The 25689-nt window shown below is 54.2% G+C and overlaps 1 protein-coding gene across 1 annotated transcript; it reads left to right on the forward strand.

Annotated features, from left to right (window-relative positions):
• The first annotated feature begins 1078 nt into the window (after positions 1–1078).
• LOC138999349 (uncharacterized) lies at positions 1079–24764 on the forward strand. The gene is made up of 3 exons (XM_070401462.1): positions 1079–1558; positions 2250–2651; positions 23631–24764. Exons 1-3 carry the CDS (start codon positions 1496–1498, stop codon positions 24762–24764), a joined length of 1599 nt encoding a protein of 532 aa, XP_070257563.1. The 5' UTR covers positions 1079–1495.
• The last annotated feature ends 925 nt before the right edge of the window (positions 24765–25689 follow it).

Here is a 25689-nt window from a genome sequence, read left to right on the forward strand (position 1 = left end):
TCCCGGGAAATGAAAAATGACTCCCCGGAGCAGCCACGTGTGGAGCCCGGCGAGGCTGGCTTCCTGCGCTCCCGGGCGCTGCGCCTCGGGTGGGTGGGGGGTCCGAGAGGGGGCGATGACTGGCGCGCCCGGGACTCCGTGGGTCCCAAGGAAGATATGGAAGGACGGGTGCTGAGGGCACCAGCCCGGCGAGGCGAGGCCAAGTCCAGTTCGCACACACCCCTCTCCAGGCCCGCGCCGTCGCGCCGTGCGTGTGCAGCGGCGAATCCCTCAGTTTCCCCTGCCTGCGCTGCCTTCTCGATCTCGGGATCCCCTGTCCCAGCGCTGGGCGACTGGGCACCTCGCAGATAGGGGCTGGGCGGGTGGGGACCCCGCTCCTCGGGCTGGGGGGGGGGGGTGTCCTTGGGAGGGGGCCCGTGGCCGGCCGGGGGTCGGTAGGGCCATTCCAGAAAAGGTTTGCAGGGAAGGACTGGGAGAACAAAGGGCGGGGGGAGGACCCGGCGCGTTTGCGGACTTGTTTGTGACTCAATCCCTTTTCCCGGCGTTTCAAAGGCAGAACTGCACGCCTCGCCAGGAAGAGAAAGAACTTGGGGGCGGGGGAGGCGCGGGCGCAGTTCGGTCCAGCCCCGCGGGCTCGGCGCGGCCCCTCGGCCCCGGCGCGCGCGGCGGCGTTTCATTAGAGCCCTGGACGCAGGCCCCTCGCCGGGAACTTCCCCGCCAGGAGCGAGATTTACGGTCCCTCCCCCCGCCGGCTCGCGGCCTCCCGATGTCAGGCAGGAGCGCCGCAACCTAAAATGGAGCCGGGCCGGCGCGGCGGCGGCAGCCAGGCGGCGGGCTCCCGGGCGGCGGGGCCGCGGGTCCCCACGCTCCGCGCTGCGCCCGGGCGCACACGCGCGCTCTGACCGCGGACGGCGCCCGGCCCGCCGAGCCGCCCCTTTCCCTGCCCTCGCGCGGCTGTCAGGCGGCGCGGGCCGGCGGATATTGGCTCGCACACGCCGAGGCTCCTCCCCGAGCTGGATCTTTATATTTTGGGAGAATTTCTTTGAACTCAGTTACCGAGCTGCGGGGAGGAGAGGAGCTCCCACAGCCGGCTCGCTGGCGGGGGCCCGGCGGGGGCTCGCGCACCTTCTCCGCGGCGGCCACGTGCCCCGATTGTGAGCCTCCTCTCCCGCGTGGAGGAGCACGGACTTCCTCGGCTGCGGGAAAAGCCGGTGATCTGGCTGTGACCGTGGAAAGGGAACGTGTGGCTGGAGGAGCAGAAGAGGATGCGGGGAAGCAGTATTTGAAGAAAGGATAAGCCGCCCGCTCCAGCCCCTTCTGCAAATTGGTGCTCGTACTTCGGGGGCCCGTGTGCCTTTACGCCCCCTCCCCCCAATTAAGGAGCCTCGACTTGAGGACCAGAGGACAGCCCCCCGCCACCGGAGACCCTTCTGGGCTGCAGACCTTGTGAATGTAGCGCTGGGGGACCATTAGACTCTCTTCTGGAAAAGCCACCATGAATTCGGTCGCTGGGAATAAAGAGAGGCTCGCCGTTTCCACCAGGGGCAAGAAATACGGGGTAAGTTGTGACGGGTACGAGGCGGAGGCGCGTTTCCAGACCCACGGCGGCCGGGGTCCCCCTTCCCGGGAGCCGCGCGGCGCGGCAGGGCGGCTCCGAGCTCTCCGCCGGCTCCGAGGCGCCGCCGCCGGGCGTGCGTGCGCGGAGGCGGGTCTGTCGCGGGGACCCGCACACTCGCCCGGCGCTGGGAATTTTCAGCCCTCGCCTGCCTCCCCTTCCCGCACCCCTAACTTTCCAGCATTCCTGCACTGAAAGGGAGAGCGGCGCCGAGCGGGAGGGGTTTCCGTGGATTCCCTGCGGTTCCTTGGGATCATTTCCCGGTGCCTTCGGGATCCAGAGGCTGCACCCCGAATGAATGAATGAAGTCGCAGCCCCCTCCCCCTCCCGCCCACCCCGGGATAGCGGCTCCCAGGATCCCGAACCAGGGCTCTGGCTGGGTGGGTGTCGGGTTCAAAAGCGCGGGGCTCTGAGTCTCTGGGTCCCCCTGCAGAAACCAAGGGACCCCCCTCCCCCGCCCCCCGAGCGAGCCATTTCCCCCGCCGGCGCCCGGGAACGGCGCTGGGAGCCCCGGGGCGTTGGGGACTCACTTAGGGAGCATTTAACGCGGTCGATCTGGCCGCGGGGCTCGGCCGGGCCCTCGGCGGCGCGCAGTCCCGGGCGGGCGCCCTGACCCCGGCGTGTCTCCCCGCAGGTGAATGAAGTCTGCTCGCCCACCAAGCCCGCGGCGCCCTTCTCCCCCGAGAGCTGGTACCGCAAAGCCTACGAGGAGTCGCGCGCGGGCAGCCGGCCCACCCCCGAGGGCGCGGGCTCGGCGCTCGGCTCGTCGGGGACCCCGTCCCCCGGCTCGGGCACCTCGTCCCCCAGCTCCTTCACCGGCTCCCCGGGCCCCGCCTCCCCGGGCATCGGCACCAGCTCGCCGGGCTCCCTGGGCGGCTCGCCGGGCTTCGGCACCGGCTCCCCCGGCTCGGGCAGCGGCGGCGGCTCCTCCCCCGGCTCGGACCGCGGCGTCTGGTGCGAGAACTGCAACGCCCGCCTGGTGGAGCTGAAGAGGCAGGCGCTGCAGCTGCTGCTCCCGGGGCCCTTCCCGGGCAAGGTGAGCCGCGCGCGGGGGGCGGGGGGCGGGGGCCGGCCCGGGGCGTCCGCAGCCCCGCAGCCCCCGGCGGCTGCCCCTCCCGCGGCCGCTGCGCGCCTGGCCTCGCACCCCGGGGCCGCTGCACCGGTGGGGCGGATTCGGGCCGGCTTCGGGGGCGACCCCGCCCGTCTCTTGCGCGCGGACACGGTGGGGCGCAGAGCGCGCGGGCTTTCCACGTTTGGGGCCTCACCGCCCACGGGGGTGGGGGGTGTTCAGGTGACTTGTCCTGCTGTCCCTCACTCCGGAGAGCCCCTTTGTGATCCCCGCACCTGCCCGCCATCCTGCTGGACCTGCGCGGCGCTGCGCCCCTCTCCCCGCGCGCCCGCAAACCTTTGCTGGGGGGTGGAGGGTGGGCTGGCCGGGGACTCGCCGACACCCGCTCCGGGGAGTCCTGCCTTCCACCCCGCGCCGGGCTGCTGGCCGGCTCGGAGGTTTCTCTCCCCACCCACCCGCGATGCTTTCCAGAAACGCGGGTGGGGAAGTAAAAGCGAGCGGGGTTGGTGCCTCTCCTTGCCTGTCTGTGGTCCTCCCTTCCTGCCGAGATCACAAAAGCCAGCATCTCCCCCAGCGTCCACTCTGTCCGGGCAGACGCAGGGTGGGAGCCCCGGGGAGCACCGCTACCCCCGGGCGGCTCCAGCACCGAGCTCACGGGGCTCCCCATGGCAACCCGGCGGGCCCCCAGCGCGGAGCACAATGCGGTTGTATTTGCGCGGTTGGGCCCAAGTGCTATCAAATGATAATATTGACTCTTGCGCTTCAAAGAGTTCTTATCGGTGGTTAAAATAGCAAGAACACAGTGGATGGCTGTGCGGGTCTGATAGGGTTTGTTCAATGGCGTTTCTAATTTATGTTTCGGTGACTTGAAACGCTGTGGTTACGAGTCGTGGACTTCAGGGACAGCGGCCTCTGTTTGCCTCACCTGCTTGTCCAAACACACGCGCATTGATGGTGTCATGTGCGAGGGTTACATGAAGCAAACACCACGCCCACAGACGCTGTAAAACTCTAAACGGGGAGGATCACCACCCAGAGAATTGGTTTTGTGAATCCCGAATTTACCTCCGGAATAATTAACTCGTGGATTGCTGTCAGCGTGCCATTTTGGCAGTTTGGTGATACAACCCCAAGAACACATCTCAGGGAGTCTAAGACTTCCTTCCCTCCTTCATTTTCACACGGTTTCTTCACTCGCAGATTTATTTAAGCTCTTTGGAGCATTTGTCAATGTTCTTTGATTTCCTATGGCATTCAAGGCGCCGTGTTGAGCACAGCAATGGAATCACAGGTACCCACAGTCCTTGTCCGCGTGGGGCTTATGTCCTCACTGAGGATACAGACATTAACCACAAAATGCACAATTCATGATTTATTCTTTTACCAAGACGAGTGTGGGGTGCTGTGAGAGCGAATAACCAGACCAGACCATGTGATAAATTTGGGAGAACCTTGGGTGTTAAATAGAGAACATCTGATATTTGGAAGTCCTAATAAGTTGCAGTCTTCCAGATCATTCTAGAACATTCTTGAGGACGCATTTTTTAAATCTTTATTGTTGAAAATATTACATAGGTCCTCCTTCCCGCCCCCTACATTAACTTCTTCCAGCCTACTCCCATCTCTCCCCGCCTCACCACCTCATTGTCTGTGCCCATGGGTTAGGCATACAAGTTCATTGGTTGATCTCTCCCCTCCCATCCTCCCCTGCCTTCCCTCTGAGCCTGTTCATGCTTCTGTAGGACTCATTCCTCTAATAGCTTCATGTTTGAGTGCTCTTGTGTGCAAAGGGAAATCAAAATATACCCTTCTCCCACGAATGGAGGAAGGGAAGGAAATCGATTGGAAGAAGAAACAAATGTTGGACGTAGATCCATCCATCTTGCCTTGTGGGGTCACGTGACAAGGAGAGTTCTGGTTCTATGGAAGCAACCTGGGAGATTCCTTCACAGGGTCGCAGCGGGCAGCTCAATATATTTTCCAGTGTTAGTTACGGGATGAAATAAAGGAGATGCTGGGAGACGGATCGTATTGTCACAGTGATGGGTCTCCTACGCCTCAGTGCCCCACGCCCACGGGGACAGTCACACGGGGTCGTGGTGGGTGTACATGGGAATATCACACAGTGCCTGGAGCTTCATATGTGACATAGCATGATGGAGCATGACGGTGGTACAGGGAGTGCCCACAACTCCATGAGAGCCAGGGGGGATCTGGATCACCTTGTTGTTAGAAACAACAACGTCAACTAAAAGTATCCTGCATGTCTCCGGGAACAACAATTTCAGTGTTAGTGTTCCTTCCTAAAGCATCGGTACCGGATTAGGTGCAATTTTCATCACACCTCGGAAGTTTGCAACGTTTTAATCAAATAAGCGCTGTGCTCTCTCCAGTGTTCTCTCGAGCACCACGGGCGGAGGCCCATGTAACTCGGAGACAAGACCTTCCTCCTCCCAGAGCAGACTTTATGAGCGAACTGGGGACTCTTCAGCCCTCAGGGCGGAGGCGTTAAGTTTCATTAGAACAAGAGTGTCATGTGGCTCCAGCATGTAGTTCGGCCTCCGGAGGAAGAGCCTGGAAGATAAGGGCGTGTTTCGGAGGGTGATTAGCCAAAATCACCTTTGTAATTCGCTTACGATGCTTAGCTGTACTGGGGGGAATATTTTCTCATAGATAGAGTATTACATTCTGCGAGGTGGTGCTAGCAGTCTCCTGGGCGGGCCGGACCAGCACGTCCAGAACCTTATCGTTTTGGGGTGATTCGGGTTTAGGTCTTTCTCCAGCGCTGATTACTTTTGTGACACTGAGTCCGACGGTTTTTCCCTGTATGTTTCACTTTCCCACCGACACAGGAAGGAAGACAATGACTCACAGTTAGAATGTCATGAAAATTACCTGAGATGGGGTTAGAAAACTGCTCCATTCTTCACAGATGGACGTGAGCGTCGGCCATTATTAGACAAGAGTCTGGTTGGTTTGTTTATGTTTCTTGGGATGTAAGATTTTTCTTACAAAACATCTGCTTTCAGTTTCTACTTTCGTCGGAGCGTTTCCCAAATATCACACCGGCATACGATTTCTCGTGCGGTGCCCCTGGTAGGTAGAAGCCCTGTTGAGTCCCCCGAGTTGTGTCTCTAGGACAGTTGGTTAAGAAGGTCAGGTGAGCTCAGGCTGGCGTGGCTCAGTGGTTGAACATTGACCCATGAACCAGGAGGTCACAGGTTCGATTCCCGGTCAGGGCACATCCCCATCCCCAGTGTGGGGCGTGCAGGAGGCAGCCGATCAGTGATTCTCTCATCATTGATGTTTCTATCTCTCTCTCCCTCTCCCTTCCTCTCTCTGAAATCAATAAAAATATATCTAAAAAAAGAAGGTGAGATGAAGTGCTGGTGGGCCCATGCAGGGGGTCTGACTGATCCCAGGAGTTAGGGACTCCGGGGCCTGTGGAGTGACCCCCCACTCCTGAGCATTCTCTGTAGCCAGGTGACCACTTCCGGGATGGGGGTCATGTTAACTGAGGCAGGAAGTGGGAGGAGACCCAGGTTTGGGTGGAGCTCAGAGCGAAGGACGTTGGTAATGGATTTGGTGCCGTGCGTTGAGTTTGAGGCAGATTTAGGAAAACACAGACTCAGGTGTAGGATGTGCCAGCTGTGAGCTCACATAACCCTTAATAATGCCCTGGACTCAGCCTTTCAGATGGCAGCTTACCTGGCCGGGCCCAGACCCGCGCCCGGTGGCAGACTGTGAAACACTCGGGTTGGCTGTTACCCCCTCGGCCAGTGAGAAAGGACCGCCTGGGGAAGATCAGTTCTTTCCTAGCTGGGAAGTGGAAGTGGTGAGAAAAACACAAAGGAATGTGATTTGCAAAGTGTTGGGATTTTAAGTAAAACAGCCCTCTTACCCACTGCAGCGTTTCCATGTGTAAATATAAAACCGTTTTACATCCACTGGCAAGCGCGCCCTTCCTGTTTTATACACAGTCGAGGCACCGCGCCAGGAACAGGGGCCAAGGCATGAGTCTCCCGTTCTGGGCGAGCCGGGATCATTCCGATACCAGCCGCAGAGCAGCCCTGCGAAACCTCAGCCCGAAGGAATTCCCTGGAGTAAGCAAAAACGGTCCAGCTTGGCGAGAGGTTATCAGACATCTGTTCATTTCCATATCAATAAAAGAAAATCTTCTTTTATGTAAAAAAAAAAGAAAAAAAAAAGGGACCAGGAAGACATTCCTATCTGATTTGTTCTCAGTCACATACTCCGGGTCCATTTATGCCCCAGAAATACCAGGAAGATTAGCCAGACACACTGAGAAGGGTGGCCAGGAGTCACCGAGATGAAAGGAAAGAATGTGTCACGGGGTTTAAAAACACCAAGCGTGGCCTCGAAATAGCCGGGGCCCAAGTGAGTCTAGACTTGGAGATTTCATCTGTACGTTCGCATTTTCCCAGCTCCAAACGGGGGGTGGAAAAAGAACTCCATTTAAAAGGTCCCCTGGAAGCCATTGTAAGACACTCTGTAAGTAGATAAAATACACCGCTTTTTCAATAGTTATTAATTGTGAGAAAATTCTATCGGAAATCTAAGGACACACGACTATTTTCGGAAAGCTTCATTCGAATCTTTTCTATCTCGGAAGTAGTCGAGATAAAGGACCAGCTAATAGATCCTATCAGTAATGGAAAAGTCCCGTTAGCATTTATCATTCAAAAAAATATTTCTGAAACATTTGAGGGATTGTAAGAACATTCCTAGTAGAGACATGTGAGCAGAAACCTCTTCTTTAAGGCTTAGTGAGCTATGGAATGATGGCATTGCATTCTACCAGACTTTTAATTGTGAACCAACTAGGTCAATTTTTATAGTGACTTAATTCACTTTGTAAGAATCCCTGGCCTGTAGTAATTCCTCCCACACTCTCTGCAGATAGGATTATTGCATTAGAAATGTGATTTTTAAATGGCCGAGGCTAGTCGTTTGTCAGCATTTGGAGGGATTAAGTCAATAGAATTTAGGCAACATTATTGTTGCTCGTTGGCGTCTCAGAGATCGTACTATTCATCAGCGAGTAGTAATGGCGACGGTAACGATGATGATTATAAATGGCTCACAATTACCATCGGTAGGTGCTAGGCACTGTGCTGGGTTGCACCACATGAACATACATGAATCTCATAGCAAAGCGAAGGCGAACCTGATTCCTTTACCCTCGGATTTCCAGGTGATCGAAATGATTTAAGTCACAAAAGGAAGCAGCATTGAAGATGCAGGGAACAGAGAAACCCCAAGATGCTTGCACCCCAATGCCATCGAGGGTCACTCACTGTTACTGTAACTGCCCGAGTGGGAAGCTGTGCGCGAGAGAGTACGTTCCGACGCCTTTTCCTGGGCTCACAGATGGTGGGGGGTGGGTGGGAAAAGTCTGTGAGCTGTCAAGATTCTGAGCTGAGTCATTTTCTCGGATGGAATGAAATGGGGGAAAAGGACCTTCCTCGTGTTTAACATTCTCTCCGTTGAGGCTGTTGTCCGCCCTGTCTGTGCTGATCTCCAGCCGGCGGCCCAGGGCCAGGTCAGCGGGGCTACCGGACTTCCGCTCTGTTCGTTCCTGGCCAAGGTGTCCAACGGATGGTGCCCTGAGGGTCCACTCTCTTTTCTGGAATGCAACGCCGACTTCCTTTTAACCACTGTCTTGAGTCACAGGCTGATCGTAGCATCTTTTCTTGTTTCGTTGGTCGACCTCCTCTATGTTCTTACCCTCTAGAAGGGCTGCCCCTGACCATTCATACTGACATGCGCAATCAGAAACACCTTAAAGTGTGTTCGCAGAGATGCAAAGGGAGGGAGAATACACCGGCATTCCTAAATTACTTTGGAAATATTTATCAAAATAGTAATGGGCCAGGCCGGTGCGGCTCAGTGGTTGAGCATCGACCTATGAACCAGGAGATCAGGGTTCGATTCCCGGTCAGGGCACAAGCCCGGGTTGCGGCCTCGATCCCCAGTGCGGGGCCTGCAGGAGGCAGCCGATCAATGATTCTCTCTCACTATTGCTCTTTCTATCTCCCTCTCTCCCTCTCTGAAATCAATAAAAAAACTAACTAAATAAAAGTTTTTTTAAAAAAAGAAGCTCCTGCTGACGTCCGTCCCCATGAAAGCGTCACCCAGAGCCCTTTACCACCAAGTTCACGTGGACTCGCCCCTCCTCTGCTTCGCTGGGATATGAGTGTGTCCACAGAGTCGAGGGAATAGTGACGAGAGCCGAGATGCCAAGACGTGGAGGCTGACGGTCACCTTGTATATTAACCTGGGGGATAGTTGGCATCGTTATGATGTTGAATCTTTCCCAAGGATGTGGAACGTCTTTCCATTTGAACAAGTCTACTTTTCAACAGTATTAGAGGTTCTTCTCTTATAGGCTTGGCACATTTTTTTGCCCAATTTATTCTTAGGTTTTATATCTTTTGTTGCTATTACAAATGAGCTCTTCACTTGCATTAGCTCTTCTAATTGATAGTTGTTTATATGTAAGAAGGGTAGTGATTTATATATAAATTTTATATCCTATTACCTTATTACATTTTATTAATGTATTCATTAGTTTTTAAAATTGGTACTCGAATTTTCAAAAGAATTTATCTCCTGCAAATAGAGATGTCATTACTCTTTTTCTTTGCTGCTTTTATTCCTCTAGTGATTTTCTCTTGTTTGTTACATTGATTAATGCTTCCAATACAATGTTAAATGGTAGTGATATAAATACATATGAAAATCACCATCAATTTCTATTTTACTTTGTGTTCTTAATGAGGAATGGGTGTTATATTTTGCCAAATGTCTTTCCAGTATTTAGGGAGATGATCATAAGATTTTTCTCCTTCTATCTATTATTATTGTGAATTATAATTGATTTCCTAATAGTGAACCATCCTTGCATTCCTGTAATAAACCCCACAATGTATTTTTTAAATATGTTGCTGGATTCAGTTTGCTAATATTTTATTTATTGTTTTTGCTTTCTTTTTTCAATATATTTTTATTGATTTCAGAAAGGAAGGGAGAGGGAGAGAGAGATAGAAACATCAGTGATGACAGAGAATCATTGATTGGCTGCCTCCTGCACGCCCCACACTGGGGATCGAGCCCACAACCCGGGAATGTGCCCTTGCCTGGAATCGAACCTGGGACCCTTCAGACTACAGGCCGATGCTCTATCCATTGAGCCAAACTGTTTTTGCTTTCATATTCATTTGCCAGTAAGCGTTTTTTTACTCCCGCGTATGTGCCCAGCTACAGTACTGTGCCACATTATAATCAAGCTGTAAAAAAGGCTAAAATTCTTCCCCTGGAGTCTATTATCAGAGAGAGACAGGGAACCAAAGAGTTGCAGTGCGGTGTGCTGAGTGCCAGGCTGGAGCTGTGCAGGCTGCTGGGCGAGGCACCAGCTGACTGGAAGGGTGAGCAGGGGTGGCCTTGTGAACAGGGTGACACACCAACACTCCAGGCCGAGGGCACAAGGAGGTCGTGCGAGCTCAGTGCTCCTGGGAACCGGCGGTGTCTCGTCACCATAGCAGGGTGTTTGCGTGGGTGAGTGACAGGCTGGGAAGGAATGTTCCAGAAGGGTCCCAGGCTGAAGGGCCTTGCAGGCTGCAGGCTGATATTATCCTGTGGCCATGGGCAGGCATTCAAGGGCCTCCAGGAAGGGGGTGCAGTGATCAGATATGTTCATGTAGGAGAGATTGCTCTGATGGTGAGAGGGACGGTGGGTGGGAGAACGGTGTCTTGGAGTCCGGGTAAGAGGCCCCCTGGCCCGAGTGGAAGATGGCGCCGACCTGAACTGAGGCAGTAGCAGCGGGAATGAAGGGACCGCGTGGACCTGGCCAACCTTTGTGCCCAGAAAACCCATGAAGGTGGCAGTGGAGCTGTGGTGGGAGGGAGAGGAGGAGGTTAGGCGTCCTCCCAGACTTCTGGCCGGGGCAAGGGTGCGGATGGGGCTGCCGTTCATGGAAATGGAGAATACAGACAGACAGACAGGATTTTTGTTACTGTGGGTCTGATTTCTGAGGATGGCTGTGGACAATAAAACTGGACAATAAAACTGGGCTGGGCTCTGTAGAGCTTGAGGTGGAATGTTCCAGAGGGGTCCAAGTTGGGGGGCTCTAGGGTGCACCAGAGCTGGGGATGTGGCTCTGGGAGACATCACCCTGAAGAAGGCGGTGAATCCTCAGACGGGAGCATGTGTAGGGTGAGACAGGAGACACCTGAGCAGGGAGTCGGGGTCTCACTGACATTGAAGGAACGGGTAGCTGGAGGAGCCGGGAAGACAGACCTAGGGGAGGCCAGAGAGAGGGCAGGGACGTGGAGACCGGGGTGTCAGGGAAACCGAGGGAGGAGAGAGCTTCAGGGGGTAGAGGTGACAAGAGGTCAGATACCTGGACGGCCAAGGAGGCGAGCGAGGACTGAGGTTCCCATTGAATTGGCAAATAGGGGGCCACTGGGGGTCTTGGTTAGGACATTCTGGCGCCTGGGGAAGGACAGGCACTGACAGTGGACGTGGGAGTGGACGGGGAGGGGAGGGCGTCCGGGGCAGCATGCCAGGTGTGGAGACTCTGAGAGGTTAAGAGAGACCCATTTTTTCAGCTCTTGTGACTTTAAAGGTGAAGACCTGGTCAGTCACCTGGTGCAGAGCAGGCCACCTCACCGAGCGTGTGACCCTGGGGAGGCCGCTCAGCGCTCTGAGCCTGGAGACTCCGCTGCACAATGGGGCAGTGACGGCACCGCACAGGGCTGTTGTGAGACGGCATTCAGCCGTCGCCTCCTGTCTTTATGCCAACGACGATGAATTTTATTTTACTTTTTAATCTATTTTTTATTGATTTCAGAGAGGAAAGGAGTGGGAGCGAGCAATAGAGACATCAATGATGAGAGAGAATCATGGATCGGCTGCTTCCTGCACGCCCCACACTGGGGATTGAGCCCACAACCCGACTGGGAATCCAACCTATGACTTCCTGGTTTGTAGGTTGACGCTCAACCACTGAGCCACACAGGCCAGGCCCAATGAAGTTGAATTTTAGAAAAGGGTACCTGCCCTCCCCTCCCCTCCCTTCCTCCCCTCCCCTCCCCTCCCCAGGCTCCATCTCTTCTCCCCAGACTCCCTCTCTCTCCTTCTTCCTTTCCCCTTCCTATTGCCACTGCCCTGACACCACGGGGAAAAGCACAGCCAGAGAAAAGGCAACCACCCAGCTCCCCTTCCTGTCTCCCCTGCAAGTGAGTACAGCACCTCGGACCTCCCTTCACCCGTAGCAGGTGGCTCCCTGGAGAAGCTCTGAGAGCTCAGTTGCCACAAACAGGGGCTCCTTTTAGCAGCGCCGCCATGAATATGGACGGAGAGTCTGTGGCAGAGGGAAGCCCCCTCCTTGAGCCCTGCCCCCCCCCCCCGCCCCGGCCCTGCGGGGAGCCTGGCAGGGAGGCATCTCAGCTCTGGGTGAAGGCGAGCAGCCCTCCCGCGGCTGCGCACCAGGAATCTGGGCTTATCTGCCTTCCAATCCAGGGCTGTCTTTCTCAGACAGTTTTCTCTGCAGTTATGCTTTGCTGATCCTATCGCGTCGATTCCGACCAGAGCCCGTGAGAAGTCTGGAAGTAGAGACACCCTCCCCCACCCAGAAGTATTTCCTGCACCATCTCAGCTGGCAGCAGGCGTGACCGCTGGCCGCTGACCGCTGACCGGTGCAGGCAGCTCTTAGGAGCTGGAGGTAGAAGGAGTCGCTATTTTTGTGCTGCTCCATGGGGGACCCTATCGGAGGCTCTGGGTAGAGTGTTTTCTGATAAGCAGAACTGTATCTAAATATAGCTTAGGCGTTACAGACTAGGGGATGCTGAGGGCCTTTTTAATCCAGCTTTTCCACGTAATGGAGTTAAGCTCAGTGCTGTTACCACCACAAGGACTTCTTGGGAAGAGTTTTAGCTCTCCATCCAGCATGGTTCTAAAGCCTTCGCTTAGTTCTTGCACAGAAAATGGCTTTGTTTTTAAAGCTCGAACTGCAGAGGCCAACCTCAGGTCCACCTTGTAGCACAGCAGTGCCCGATGTCAGCTTTCAGTCCTTCTCTATCTAATCGGAGCGATGTCTGAGGTGTGTAATGGCTAATTCAGGGTTTTCCCCCTAAGATAACACAGGAACTCATCGAGCTTGAGCTGCTCCTGGGCCGTAATTCCGCCTTTTAATGAGCAGTGATGAACGGCTGTGCCTTCCCATGAACACTATCATCTTATTTATGGCGGTTGCTTTCTTGGGCGCTGTAATCACTGCTTCCCCACGCCCCACGCCACCCAACTGGCGGTTTCAAGCAGCATCCAAATCTGATTTATTAACGGATCAGAAACCACCACCACCAGCCAACACCGTTGAGCTTCCTAACCAAATGGTTACACAGGAAATGGACAGTTGAATCCAGGCAAACAACTAGTACCCACCATTGTTTAAGAAAAATAGCCCTGGCCGGTTTGGCTCAGTGGATAGAGCTTTGGCCTGTGGACCGAAGGGTCCCAGGTTCGATTCCGGTCAAGGGCACGTACCTTGGTTGCAGGGTCTTCCCCGGCCTGGGCCCTAGTCGGGGTGCATACAGGAGGCAGCCAATCGATGTGTTTCTCTCACATTGATATATCTCTCTGTCTACTCCTCTCTCTTCCACTCTCTAAAAACCAATGGAAAAATATATATATATTTTTAAAAAAAGAACAACAGTCAGTTGCCAGGCTCAGTTGTGTGTCTTCCGTGGAGGACGGCTTGGTCTTGGACCCGGCAGCTGAAGAACTGGCCTGGAATGTCCTCCCTGAGGCCCCACAGCTGTGAATGTGAGCATCACCGTGGCTCCGTGGGCTGAGGGATGGATGGGGGAGGAGAGAGGTGAGGAAGAAGATGGAGGGAGGAGAGGGAGGAAGCAGGAGAGAGGAGAAAGAGACGGAAATGAAGGGATGGGTGGTTGCTAGGCTGGAGATTGTCTACAACCCCAGATGTTTAGGTTAAAAAGGACTGCCCTGCCCTGGCCCGTCTGGTTCAGTGGATAGAGCCTTGGTCTGCGGACCGGAGGGTCCTGGGTTCAATTCCGGTCCAGGGTTCGATCCTTGGCTCTGGCCGGGAACACGTGCGGAGGCAACCAAAGGATGTGAGAGAGACACATGGTTGTTTCTCTCTCTCTGTCTCTCCTCCTCCCTTCCACTCTCTCTAAAACTCAATGGAAAAACATCCTCGGGTGAGGATTAATTAAAAAAGAAAGAAAGAAAGAAAGAAAAGGACTTCCTGTATAAGACGAGGTGCAGGAAGTCCCCAGCACTAACTAGCACGCGATCCCAGGCACGTGGCCTCCCTGGCTTGCGCTTTCTTTCTCTTTTGTAAACCGCGAGGGCGTTACACTCCTTCCAGGCCTGCGTGTGAGTCTCTGAGGCTGCAGAGGAGCCCGGACTGGATGGAGCCCCGTTCGTGCCCCCGATGCCAGAGGGGATGCTTCGCACAGTTCCCGATGGCCTCCGGCTGAACCAGGAGCCCGAAGCCGGTCCATGAGCTGCCAGGTCTGTGGGCCTCGGCCAGCAGGGCGTGTCCCCTCGATGGCCCAGCCGGACGACGGTCCTGGTAGCACCCTCATGGCTGGTGATTGGAATTTGGGCCATGAGTGGACGGACAGGATTCTTCCCGCTTCTCAATACAGCTGTTTACTTTACTGTCTTCAGTTTGTAAGCAGAAGTCAATGTGGGCAAACAAAGGGACAATGGATTTAAAAAAAGCAGTTTGGCCAAGAATGCTTGAGAAAATGTATTGTCCTACTTCTCTGACAGCCCAAACTTAGCTTTACATTTTAAAATGTGCTGCCCGTCCAGCGTGGCTCAGTGGTTGAGTGTCGACCTATGAACCAGGAGGTCACGGTTCGATTCCCGGTCAGGGCACATGCCCGGGTTGCGGGCTCCATCCCCAGTGCGGGGCGTGCAGGAGGCAGCCGATCCATGATTCTCTCTCATTGATGTTTCTATCTCTCTCTCCCTCTCTGAAATTAATAAAAACATCTACATAAAAAAATAAAAATAAAAATGTGCCGTACTCATTAGGATTTAGAAATAATTTGTGGGGAGCTCCTGTGGGTAGCAACCCAGGAACACCAGAACTCCAGCCATTTTATTCCACATTCCTAACAAGTTCTCCCCCTGAATTTCCCCCCCAAAACCTTTTTAGCTCCCCTGTGATTTCTCCGTCCTTTTCCTACTCCTTCAAGCATCTGGATGGGGCCCTAATTGTCCCGACCAATGTTTACAGTTCCCGTGCCCGTGACTCGGGTATAATAACCCTGCAGCTTTTGATGCTGTGGTCTGCAAGCGACTCAGCAAGGTCGATTAAGTTCTTACCGATTTCGTTTTTCTTTATCATCAGTCCAGGTGGCCTCTTAAGCTGTCTGCTTCCTGTGACTGTTCCCCTCCTATTTCGACGGTAATAATTGATATTTGTATTTGAGGAGCACAGATAGGAAAAGCAGAACTCCGTTTGGCTGCGGGCAGCCCAGAGCTCATTAGGAGGAGGCACCGAGCAGCAGGGAACCATTCATTACCCTCATTCTTTTACTTTATTTTTGCACTTGAAAAATAAAATAAAATAAAAAAATGTCAACATCTTCCTCAAAGTTCCAACTCTGAGATGAGGCAGGTCCACATCATGACTCTCTGCCCAAACCCTGCTCCTCATAGAGGCTCAGCTCCCCCCTCCCCCCCCCACCTCTCCTAGTAAGGCCGCCGTCAGAGCGAATGTTTCTCTATTCAAAGCTCACTTCTGACCCATCCTCGCACCCGGGTCTCTGCACTGACTCAGCACCGCAGCCAGGACCCCGGCTCAGCAGGTCGCCGGCCGCCCAGCAAACCCTCCGCGTGCTCCCGTGGATTCTGTTCTCAGCTGCTCCTCTCATCGCGCCTCTGGCTCTTGTTCCTAAACTTGCTCCTGTCATTCTTTGTGACATTGCCAAGGAGGGGTCTTTCCTACCTGCCTGTGTGCATGATGCAGGAACCCAGGAGCAGGTAACGGGCATCCCGTCTCAGGAGGCCCAGCTTCTAGGGGAGGTCAAGGCAGCGAGGACATTCAGCCGGAGGACGTGACTGTCTCGCGGGCTGAGGGGGTAGGGCTGGCAGCGGCACGGCCGCTAACGGCGGCTTTAGGAGCATTTTTGCAGCCAGGGCGGTCAGTGTAGTACAAAGGGCCCGGCCGTCGTATGTCCAGACGCCCCTGCCTCTGTGGAGGGCAGCCCGGGAAGGAAGTGCTGGCTGTGGCCTGTTTGCGGTGGTCACGGTGCTGCTTCACTTCGCTTTATGGAGTCTCGTGGTTATCGGTGAGTCTCCATCCTGCCTCTGTGATGGTCAGGAAGGAGGTAGCGGTGACGCGGAGGTGGAGGAGCTGCCCGGGGCCCGGAGCACCCGGCTCCCCGCTCCCCCTCGGGCGCTGAGAGGGTTTCTCTGTGCAGATGCTCTGCCCTGGCATCTCCTGGACTCTGGGCCTGGGCGTGTGGTCATCGGAGCTTGTTAGTTTATGTTTTGTTTGGTGCTGAGTAATTATTTTTTAAATGCACGAATTCTCCTAGGATTTCTGGCCTTTTTAAAACACACACATATTTTTATTTTTTATTTATTTTTATTTTTTAGAGAGGAAGGGAGAGGGATAGAGACATAGAAAAAACTGGGGACCTTTTGGTTCATGGTTGACGTTCAACCACTGAAGCCACACCAGCAGGGCAATTTCTGGTCTTTTTTTTTAAATTAAAAAAAAAATAAATACATATATGTATATGTGTATATATATATATATATATATATTTGTATTGTTTTCAGAGAGGAAGGGAGAGGGAGAGATAGAAACATCAGTGAGGGGAGAGAATCATTGATCGGCTACCTCCTTCACGCCCCACACTGGGGGTCGAGTCGAGTCTGCAACCCAGGCATGTGCCCTGGCTGGGAATTGAACTGTGAACTCTTGGTTCATGGGTCAGTGCTCACCCACTGAGCCACACCGGCCGGCGATTTCTGGTGTTTTGAAAGAACAGTCTCCTTTCCACTGTGTGAGTGAGAACGTCACTGGGGCTGAAGGAGGGGGTGAGGGGCAGGAGGTGATGCCCGGGCTAGTCCTGGGGTGACACACTGCCGTCCCCCGACACGCCCGCTGTCCCCTGGAAGAGTGACATCACAGGGACCCGAGCGTGAGCGTGGGCTCCCCTGGGTGGTGTTGGTCTCGGTATTTATGGACCAGCTGGTGGAGGTCCTGAATTCCTTGTTGGTCGATATGCCCTTGTTCTTGCTCAGCTTAATGCGGTTGTATTCACTCTGGCCTTGCAGAATAACAGACTGGATGCTTAGAATGGGCCCCAGGGATTCCAGGAGGAAATTTATTCTCACTGATTGGAACTCAGCCAAGAGGGCAAGTGTGAGGCCCCTCACCCAGACGCGGGCCCCTCACCCAGGCCCGGCCCCTCACCCAGGCCCAGGCCCCTCAGGTTCAGTGTCTCCTGTTGTCCGAGAAGTGGCCCTGCACAGTGGTGAGATGGTGACACGTGGTCACATCTGGGAGGAGGGTCTGGAAGAATGAAGGACTCTCTCTCCTGGAAGGGCTTGCGGCTGCCCCAGAGTTTGAAGTGAGAGGACACCTGCGGCTGCTGGCTCCTGATCATTCGGTGCGGGGCGGCGAGGAAGAGGGTGGCTTGTCACAGACATCCCTGGGGTCGTGCCAGGTCTGGAGAGCAGTGGCGTGGAGCTCACGGCTCTGGCTACGGGCATCCTTTGGTGTCTCTTTAGTTGGGTCGTGGACTGTCCAGACCCTCTCTGTGAAGCTTACAGAGGGCAGAATTTAATTTAATTTGTCAGTTTAAATGAATGCCATTCGTTATTAACATCGTTCCTCACCTTTCCGCCTGGAGAGCTCAGAATGTCCTTTGTAGTCGTTAGCAGGTTGGAAGCGTAGATCAGCAGACGGAGGAACCGGGGTTGTGTGGCCTCGCATCGCTTCTGTGGTTGAACGCGGGGCTCCCGGCGCCGGGCCCTCTGGGTTCTCTGCTTTGTCGTTCACCAGCTCTGAATGGAGAGAAGGACGGATGTACTGCTTTCTGTCACGGTTTCCTCACTTGTCTCACGGGGTTAATAATAGTTGCTTCGGCCCAGCCAGCGTGGCTCAGTGGTTGAGCACCGACCTATGAGCCAGGAGGTCAAGGTTCGATTCCCTGTCAGGGCACATGCTGGGGTTGTGGGCTCGATCCCCAGTAGGGAGCGTGCAGGAGGCAGCCGATCAATGATTCTTACTCATCATTGATGTTTCTATCTCTCTCTCCCTCTCCCTTCCTCTCTTAAATCAATAAAAAAACAAACACAATAATAATTGTTGCTTCATTGGCATGTTTTGTCTGGCACATAGTAGGTGTTCATTAAATGCTGGTATCCAACTGCCGTCTTGCAGAAAAGTAAAACTTACACTCTAGGTCAGTGATGGCGAACCTTTTGAGCTCGGCGTGTCAGCATTTTGAAAAATCCTAACTTAACTCTGGTGCCGTGTCACATATAGAAATTTTTTGATATTTGCAACCATAGTAAAACAAAGACTTATATTTTTGATATTTATTTTATATATTTAAATGCCATTTAACAAAGAAAAATCAACCAAAAAAAAATGAGTTTGCGTGTCATAGGTTCGCCATCACTGATCTAGATGGTGCTGTCTGACTCCAGGATTCATTGGGCACATTAACATTCAGTTTATTCATTTTCATTCTCTCATTATCCATTTCTCTATCCATCTATCTGATCCTCTGCTTGCCCAACATTTCTTGGCTTTTACCGTGTAGCAGTGTGGTCTCTGGGCCTGGTGCTGGGGATAGAAAGATGGCTAACACACAGCCCTGCCCTTGAGCCCCTCCCAGCCTGCTGGGCGGGGTGGGTACAGACACACCACGCTGAGTGCAGCTGGGAGCACACGGGGGAGCAGCGCCCCCACTGCTCCGACCATTGTCTCAGTCCATTGCCAGGACTTTGTCACAGCACAGCACCCCTTTAAGGAATGGCATGGCCGGGTAGAGATGGTTTCTTAGAAGTAGTGCCTGCAGCCCTAGCCAGTTTGCTCAGTGGTTAGAGCGCTGGCTTGTGGACTGAGGGGCTTTGGGTTTGATTCTGGTCAAGGGCATGTACCTCGGTTGCCGGCTCTATCCCCAGGCCTGGTCGGGTGGCATGTGGGAGGCAACCAATCAATGTGTCTCTTTTACATCAATGTTTCTCTGTCTGTCTCTTCCCCTCCCTTCCATTCTCTCTGAAAAATCAATAGGAAAATATCCTCAGGTGAGGATTACCAGCACCAGCAAAGACCTGGTGACTGCTCAGTTGAGTCTCATACGGTGAGTGGAATTGGGGAGTGAAGTCCAGAAAGGCAAGGCTTTCCAGGGAACCTCATGCACAGAGAACAGAAACAGCTCAAGGCCTGCAGACCCTGAGAAAGGCAGCCTTGCCCAGACCCCAAGTGTCCAAAGAGGGGAGCCCGCTGTGGCGCCTTCATGAGAAGCGACACGACAATGTCAAACTCGTGCACCCGTTTTAACAAACGCTGATGCACATGGGACAAGGTAGCAGTACCAGCCCTCATTCTCGACCGTGTTAGTCACGGCAGCAAAAGGCAGAAGCCATGCAAGTGTCCGTCGTGGGCGAGTGGATGAACAAAGCCTGGCAGATTCACACAGTGGAACGGACACACCCTCCAGCCTTAGAAAGGACATTCCCACACAGGCTACCACGTAGATGAGCCTTGAGGGCGCTATGCTGAGGGCAAGTAGCCGGACATAAAAGGGCAGATACGGTGTGATTCCACTTACAGGAGAGACCTAGAGCTGTCGAATTCATGGAGGGAGAATGATGGACAATGGTGGTTGCAGGGGGGGAGGGGCCTAGAGGGAGGGGCAATGGAAGCTGTTGCTCAGATGAGCGAAGAGATTGTTTGGGAAGATGAAGAAAGTTCTGAAGCCCGGCCAGTGTGACTCATTGACCACTGAGGTCAGGGGGTCATGGTTCCATTCCCGGTCAGGGCACATGCCCAGGTTGTGGGCTTGGTCCTCAGTAGGGGGTGTGCAGGAGGCAGCCGATCCATGATTCTCATCATTGATGTTTCTCTCTCTCCCTTTCTCTCCGAGGTCGATAAAGATCTACTAAAAAAAAAAAAAAGTTGTGGAGTACAATAGGCCTGGTGTACTCAATGCCTCTGAACTGTCCACTAAACAGTGGTTGAAATGGTAAATGTTATATTCTGTATATTTCAACACACACACACACAGACACACACACAGACACACACACACAGACACACACACACAGACACACACACGGCAACACGGACTGTGCCACAAATCAGTGTTCGTGGGAGAGAGATCCCACGGCCTGTCCCCGGGAAGATGCTGTCCCGGGATCGCTCATGGAGGGTGACTGTGATGGTATTTGTGGATCTAACCACCAGATGCATCTGAGCACGTGGGGTGCGACATCACTTCTCCTCCTCACGGCTGCCCTGGGGCTTGGGGAGGTTCCTGTCCCCACTTTGCAGGTGAGGGACCTCTGCCAGGTTGGGGACCCGGACCAGCATCCTTTTCTTCTTTCTCCTCCTCCCTCCCACCCTCTGAGGAGGAGCCCGGCCTTGGCCAGCCAGGCGCCGTCAGCTCCTCCCTCTGCACTCACACGGGGTGGCGTGTGTCACGCGTGGGACCTACGTCACCCTGTTCTGTAGAAACCAGTGCAAAGCGACCGTTTTTTTTTAAATCCTCACCCGAGGATATTTTCCATTGATTGTAGAGAGAGTGGAAGAGAGAGGGAGAGACAGAGAGAGACATCAATGCGAGAGAAACACATCCATTGGTTGCTTCCTGCACGTGCCCGGACCAGGGCCCCGGCTGGGGAGGAGCCTGCAACCCAGGTAACTGCCCTTGACCGGAATCGAACCCGGGACCCTTTGGTACCTACCGCAGCCAAACTGGCCAGGGCGAAAGGGACTGTGTGATTGGTGCCTGTGCTGGTTTGGGACGTTTCCCAGGGCATTCATCGTCACTGAGTAGACACACGAAGCCGGCAAATACATCTTTGTGAGGGCGGCGCGTTAAGTGGCTCCCTGCAGAGCAGTTACTAACACGTGACGATAATTACGTGGCCCAGTTTGCAGTAAAGCTAAGAAAAATGACAGTAGCGCCGGCAACTCGGCAGCAGCATGTTCGGTGGCGCAGCGCCTTTCCTAAATTCGCCAGCGCGTTTCGTGCGTCTTGCTTTGTTGGAGGGAGACCAAATGGATTCTTCCGAAGGTCGGATGAGTTGATATAACTTTATATTTGTGTAGCTGCTTTCTCCAGGTGACCGGGCCGGCCTCTGCCACCGCTCCCTTCTTTCTCACAGCATCCTTTTAAGGAGTCCTGGGCTGGAGACAGGGTTGTCTGTCTTAACTTCATTTAAGAGACAAAGAAAGAAAGAGGATAGAGAGGCCAAGAGACTTTCTTTCCTCCTCCTCCTCCTCCTCCTCCTCCATCTCCTCCTCCTCCTCCATCTCCTCCTCCTCTTCCTCCTCCTCCTCCTCCTCCTCCTCCTCTTCACAACTATTTACACAGCATTCTCTCTTTCCAGGCCCTGGACCCTCAATCAAGGTCACCAGTGAGCTCAGGCTAGAGCAGCTGTGGGCAAACTACAGCCCGCAGGCCGGATCCGGCCCGGCTGAAATGAATAAAACTAAAAAAAAAAAAAAAGACCGTACCCTTTTATGTAATGATGTTTACTTTGAATTTATATTAGTTCACACAAACACTCCATCCATGCTTTTGTTCCGGCCCTCCGGTCCAGTTTAAGAACCCATTGTGGCCCTCGAGTCAAAAAGTTTGCCCACCCCTGGTCTAAGCCCTTGCCTACTCTTTTTTTTTTTTTTAAACAGATAAGTATCTGTTTTTATTGATTCCAGAGGGAGGAAGAGAGGGAGAGAAAGATAGGAACATAATGATGAGAGAGAATCATTGATTGACTGCCTCAAGCCCACAACCTGGGCTTGTGCCCTGACCGGGAATTGAACCATGACCTCCTGGTTCATAGGTCAATGCTCAACCACCGGGCCTGCCGGCTGGGCCCCGCCCATCCTTTTCTGTGCTCTGAGCTTGAGAGCCTCAGGGCTATGGAAATGCCTGAGTTTGTGTGGGAGCCTGACGCTGGGGAAAGGTTGAAGTCTTGTTCTATTCCTCAGCTCCACCGAAAGGGAGTGCGGGTCTGACACAAGAACCTCAGGAGGCTGAAACTCACCTCCTTTCTAGGTCTCGGCGCAGGGTCAGCCTCATTCGCTTTGGGTGGTAGGTGGTCTGCGCTGTGAGCATGAGGAGGTCGGATTAGGGGGTGACATGAGCCCGGAGGCCAGCAGGGCGCTTGCAAGAGGGAAGATGCAAACACCAGCTGAGGGCAGGTTCCCATTGGCCGAGATCCGTCAAAATTCTGCCAAGTCAAGATTTCAAAAATAAACAAAAACAGGAACAAAAAGTTAAAAGATTTAAATTTGTGGCAAGGCGTCGAAAGTCACGGAGTCCAGCCATGATTTGAAAATGACGGAGCAGCCAACATCTGAGTTCTCCGGTCTCCTTTATTGTTTTAATCTCCTCAAAAACCTCTTTTTGTTGGTTCCACTTCTAGTTGTTTCCTCTTCCTAGATATGTGTAAAGGGAAGAGCCGAGAGCCGGGGAGCATGGCTTTCCTTAGCGGTGGAATCTCGTTCTCATACATTTTACCTTAATGCGTACTCCCCGTGAAACATTGGCATTATTACTATTGTTATTTTTTAAAATGTATTTATTAATTATTAGAGCGAGAGGCAGGGAGAGAGAAACATTGATGTGTTGCTCCACCTACTTAAGCATTCATTAGTTGCTTCTTTGTGCCCTGACCGGGAGTGGAACCCACAACCTTGGCATATTGGGATGACAGGCTGAGCTACTCGGCCAGGGCCCACTGGCATTATTTTTCAACAACGATTTGTTGGGGGAGACATAGTTCCAGATCCGTGAAGGCCATTCCAGGATTGACTGGTGAGCAGAAAGTCCTTTCCCTGGAAGGGGACCAGAGAAGCTCAAGAAAGATACAAGGTGTACAAGGTGCCGAAGGTCCATGTGTTAGCTACACCCCCCAAGACGCTACTCCCCTCAAGACACCATGGGATCTATTTCAGCTCTCACTCTCAATACAAGGCTCAGGGACACCTGGTGGCTCACCTCCTCCCGTGAACAGTGCCTTCAGCCACAGAGGAAGGAATATGACTGACAGGAAGGCCACAGGTGATGGTCCTCTGAATTTCAGGTGATCCTTCCTGGGACCTTTGTAGGTAACGTTGACTTCTGAATAGAACCTGGTGTGATGCACTTGACTCTCTGTACTTAAAAAAAATAAAAAAAAAAAAAAAAATATATATATATATATATATATATATATATTGATTTTATTGATTTCAAAGAGGAAGGGAGAGGAGAAGAGAGATAGAAACATCAATGCTGAGAGAGAATCATTGATCGGCTGCCTCCTGCACGCCCTCTACTGGGGATCGAGCCTGCACCCTGGGCATGTGCCCTGACCGGGAATTGAACTCTGACCTCCTGGTTCATGGGTCGATGCTCAACCGGAGCATGCCTGCCGGGCTCTCTGGACCTCTTGGGACAGGTGGTTTGCAGAGAGCTCTGCACACCACTTGCCAGAACTTCTGCACAGACACCCAGAGGTGTGGCCAGTCCCCTATTTCATGAACAAAGATAGCCCTTCTTTATCGAGCCCTCATTCCCACTAAGACAACACAGTGTCTTAATAAAAGGGTGTGGCTAAGTAACCCTGTTCAGAGCTCCTGGGGGAGGATGGATTGTGGGGTGTCAAAACCACGAAGAAGCTGGGCTCCTGTGGGTGCCTGTTAGCATGACAGTGCAGACGGGGACAGTACAGACCTGGACAGTGCAGACAGGGACAGTGCAGATGTGGACAGTGCAGACAGGGACAGTGCAGACGGGGACAGTGCAGACGTGGGCAGTGCAGACGGGGACAGTGCAGACGGGGACAGTGCAGACAGGGACAGTGCAGACGTGGACAGTGCAGACGGGGACAGTGCAGACGTGGACAGTGCAGACAGGGACAGTGCAGACGTGGGCAGTGCAGACGGGGACAGTGCAGACGGGGACAGTGCAGACGTGGGCAGTGCAGACGGGGACAGTGCAGACGTGGACAGTGCAGACGGGGACAGTGCAGACGGGGACAGTGCAGACAGGGACAGTGCAGACGGGGACAGTGCAGACGGGGACAGTGCAGACAGGGACAGTGCAGACGGGGACAGTGCAGACGTGGACAGTGCAGACGGGGACAGTGCAGACGTGGACAGTGCAGACGGGGACAGTGCAGACGGGGACAGTGCAGACGGGGAGAGTGCAGACGGGGACAGTCAGACGGGGACAGTGCAGACGGGGACAGTGCAGACGGGGAGAGTGCAGACGGGGACAGTGCAGACGGGGACAGTGCAGACGGAGACAGTGCAGACGGGGACAGTCAGACGGGGACAGTGCAGACGGGGACAGTGCAGACGGGGACAGTCAGACGGGGACAGTGCAGACGGGGACAGTGCAGACGGGGACAGTGCAGACGGAGACAGTGCAGACGGGGACAGTGCAGACGTGGACAGTGCAGACGTGGACAGTGCAGACGGGGACAGTGCAGACGGGGACAGTCAGACGGGGACAGTGCAGACGGGGACAGTGCAGACGGAGACAGTGCAGACGGGGACAGTGCAGACGGGGACAGTGCAGACGGAGACAGTGCAGACGGGGACAGTGCAGACGTGGGCAGTGCAGACGGGGACAGTGCAGACGGGGACAGTGCAGACATGGACAGTGCAGACGGGGACAGTGCAGACGGAGACAGTGCAGACGGGGACAGTGCAGACGTGGACAGTGCAGACGGGGACAGTGCAGACGTGGACAGTGCAGACGTGGACAGTGCAGACGGGGGCAGTGCAGATGGGGACAGTGCAGACAGGGACAGTGCAGATTGGGACACGTTGAGTGGCTCATCTGAGCAGCCAGGAAGGCATGTTTCGGAGCCTGGCAACCTCCCTGGCGACTTCCCGGCCTCCTTGTCTGAACGCCGTCTCTGTGGAGCCCTTGTTCCCTCACTGCCTGTGGAACCAAGGGGTGGGTCCACTGCCCGGGGTTCTGATTTCACTTGTGGGGTATGTGTGTGTGCATGTGTGTGTGTGCACATGTGTGTGCGTGGGTGTGCATGTGTGCGTGTGCACGCACATGGTGTGTGTGTGTGGTGTGTGTGTTTCCCCCTGGCCCTCTCGTGATGGATGGCGGTGGTGGCGGTCTGGGCCTGTTTCTGATTAGTGACATGAGCCTTCCCGTGAGGCTAAGAGGAAAATGCTCTCCTTAACCCCAGAACCTGGTCTTTCCCGTCGCAGGTTTAAGGGCCCCAGGTCCTGGGTTTCAGCTGAGAACATGAAGGCTTGGAGGGGGGAGTAGGGCGTTTTGTTGGGAGAGAAGGGAGAGGAGTTGCATTAAGAGTTGGCACAGGGATGGACTGGGCATGGCTTCCCATGGGAGGAACGGCCTTAGGGGGTCTGGGGGTGCAGCAGGGAGAGCCCCTGGGAGTCTTCTTCCTCAGGGGAGCCACAGGTCACCTCTCCCCACCGTCCTGGGGCAGGAGACAGCCTGACCTCAGACCAGGCCCGGCCCGCAGCTGCTTACTCAAGCGATTCTGGAACATTCAGGAAACACTTAGAGCACCTACTAAGCTCCGGGCACTGCATAGGCTCTCAGAACTTCCAGGAATAACCAAATAACCGCGTGTGACCTCGGGGTTGTCCTCAGGGGCCTGGGCTGCATTTTAAACAAGAGGACGCGGCCTGAGGCTTCGCTCGCTGTCCAGGACTTCTCATCCCCTCAGTGGCCGCCTCTGCGCTGGCCTTTGTCCGTCTCCTGCTGGGCT

Source organism: Myotis yumanensis, unplaced genomic scaffold, assembly GCF_028538775.1.
Source record: "Myotis yumanensis isolate MYYU_CA2020_CCGP unplaced genomic scaffold, mMyoYum1.0.hap1 SCAF_22, whole genome shotgun sequence".
Lineage (NCBI taxonomy): Eukaryota > Metazoa > Chordata > Mammalia > Chiroptera > Vespertilionidae > Myotis > Myotis yumanensis.

Excerpts from the sequence above, each read along its gene's own strand:
- LOC138999349 (XM_070401462.1), top strand. The coding sequence starts at position 1,496 with ATGAATTCGGTCGCTGGGAATAAAGAGAGGCTCGCCGTTTCCACCAGG. Across the intron at positions 1,559-2,249 it reads CCAGGGGCAAGAAATACGGG|GTGAATGAAGTCTGCTCGCC; the intron begins GTAAGTTGTGAC and ends GTCTCCCCGCAG. Across the intron at positions 2,652-23,630 it reads CGGGGCCCTTCCCGGGCAAG|CATGACAGTGCAGACGGGGA; the intron begins GTGAGCCGCGCG and ends GGTGCCTGTTAG.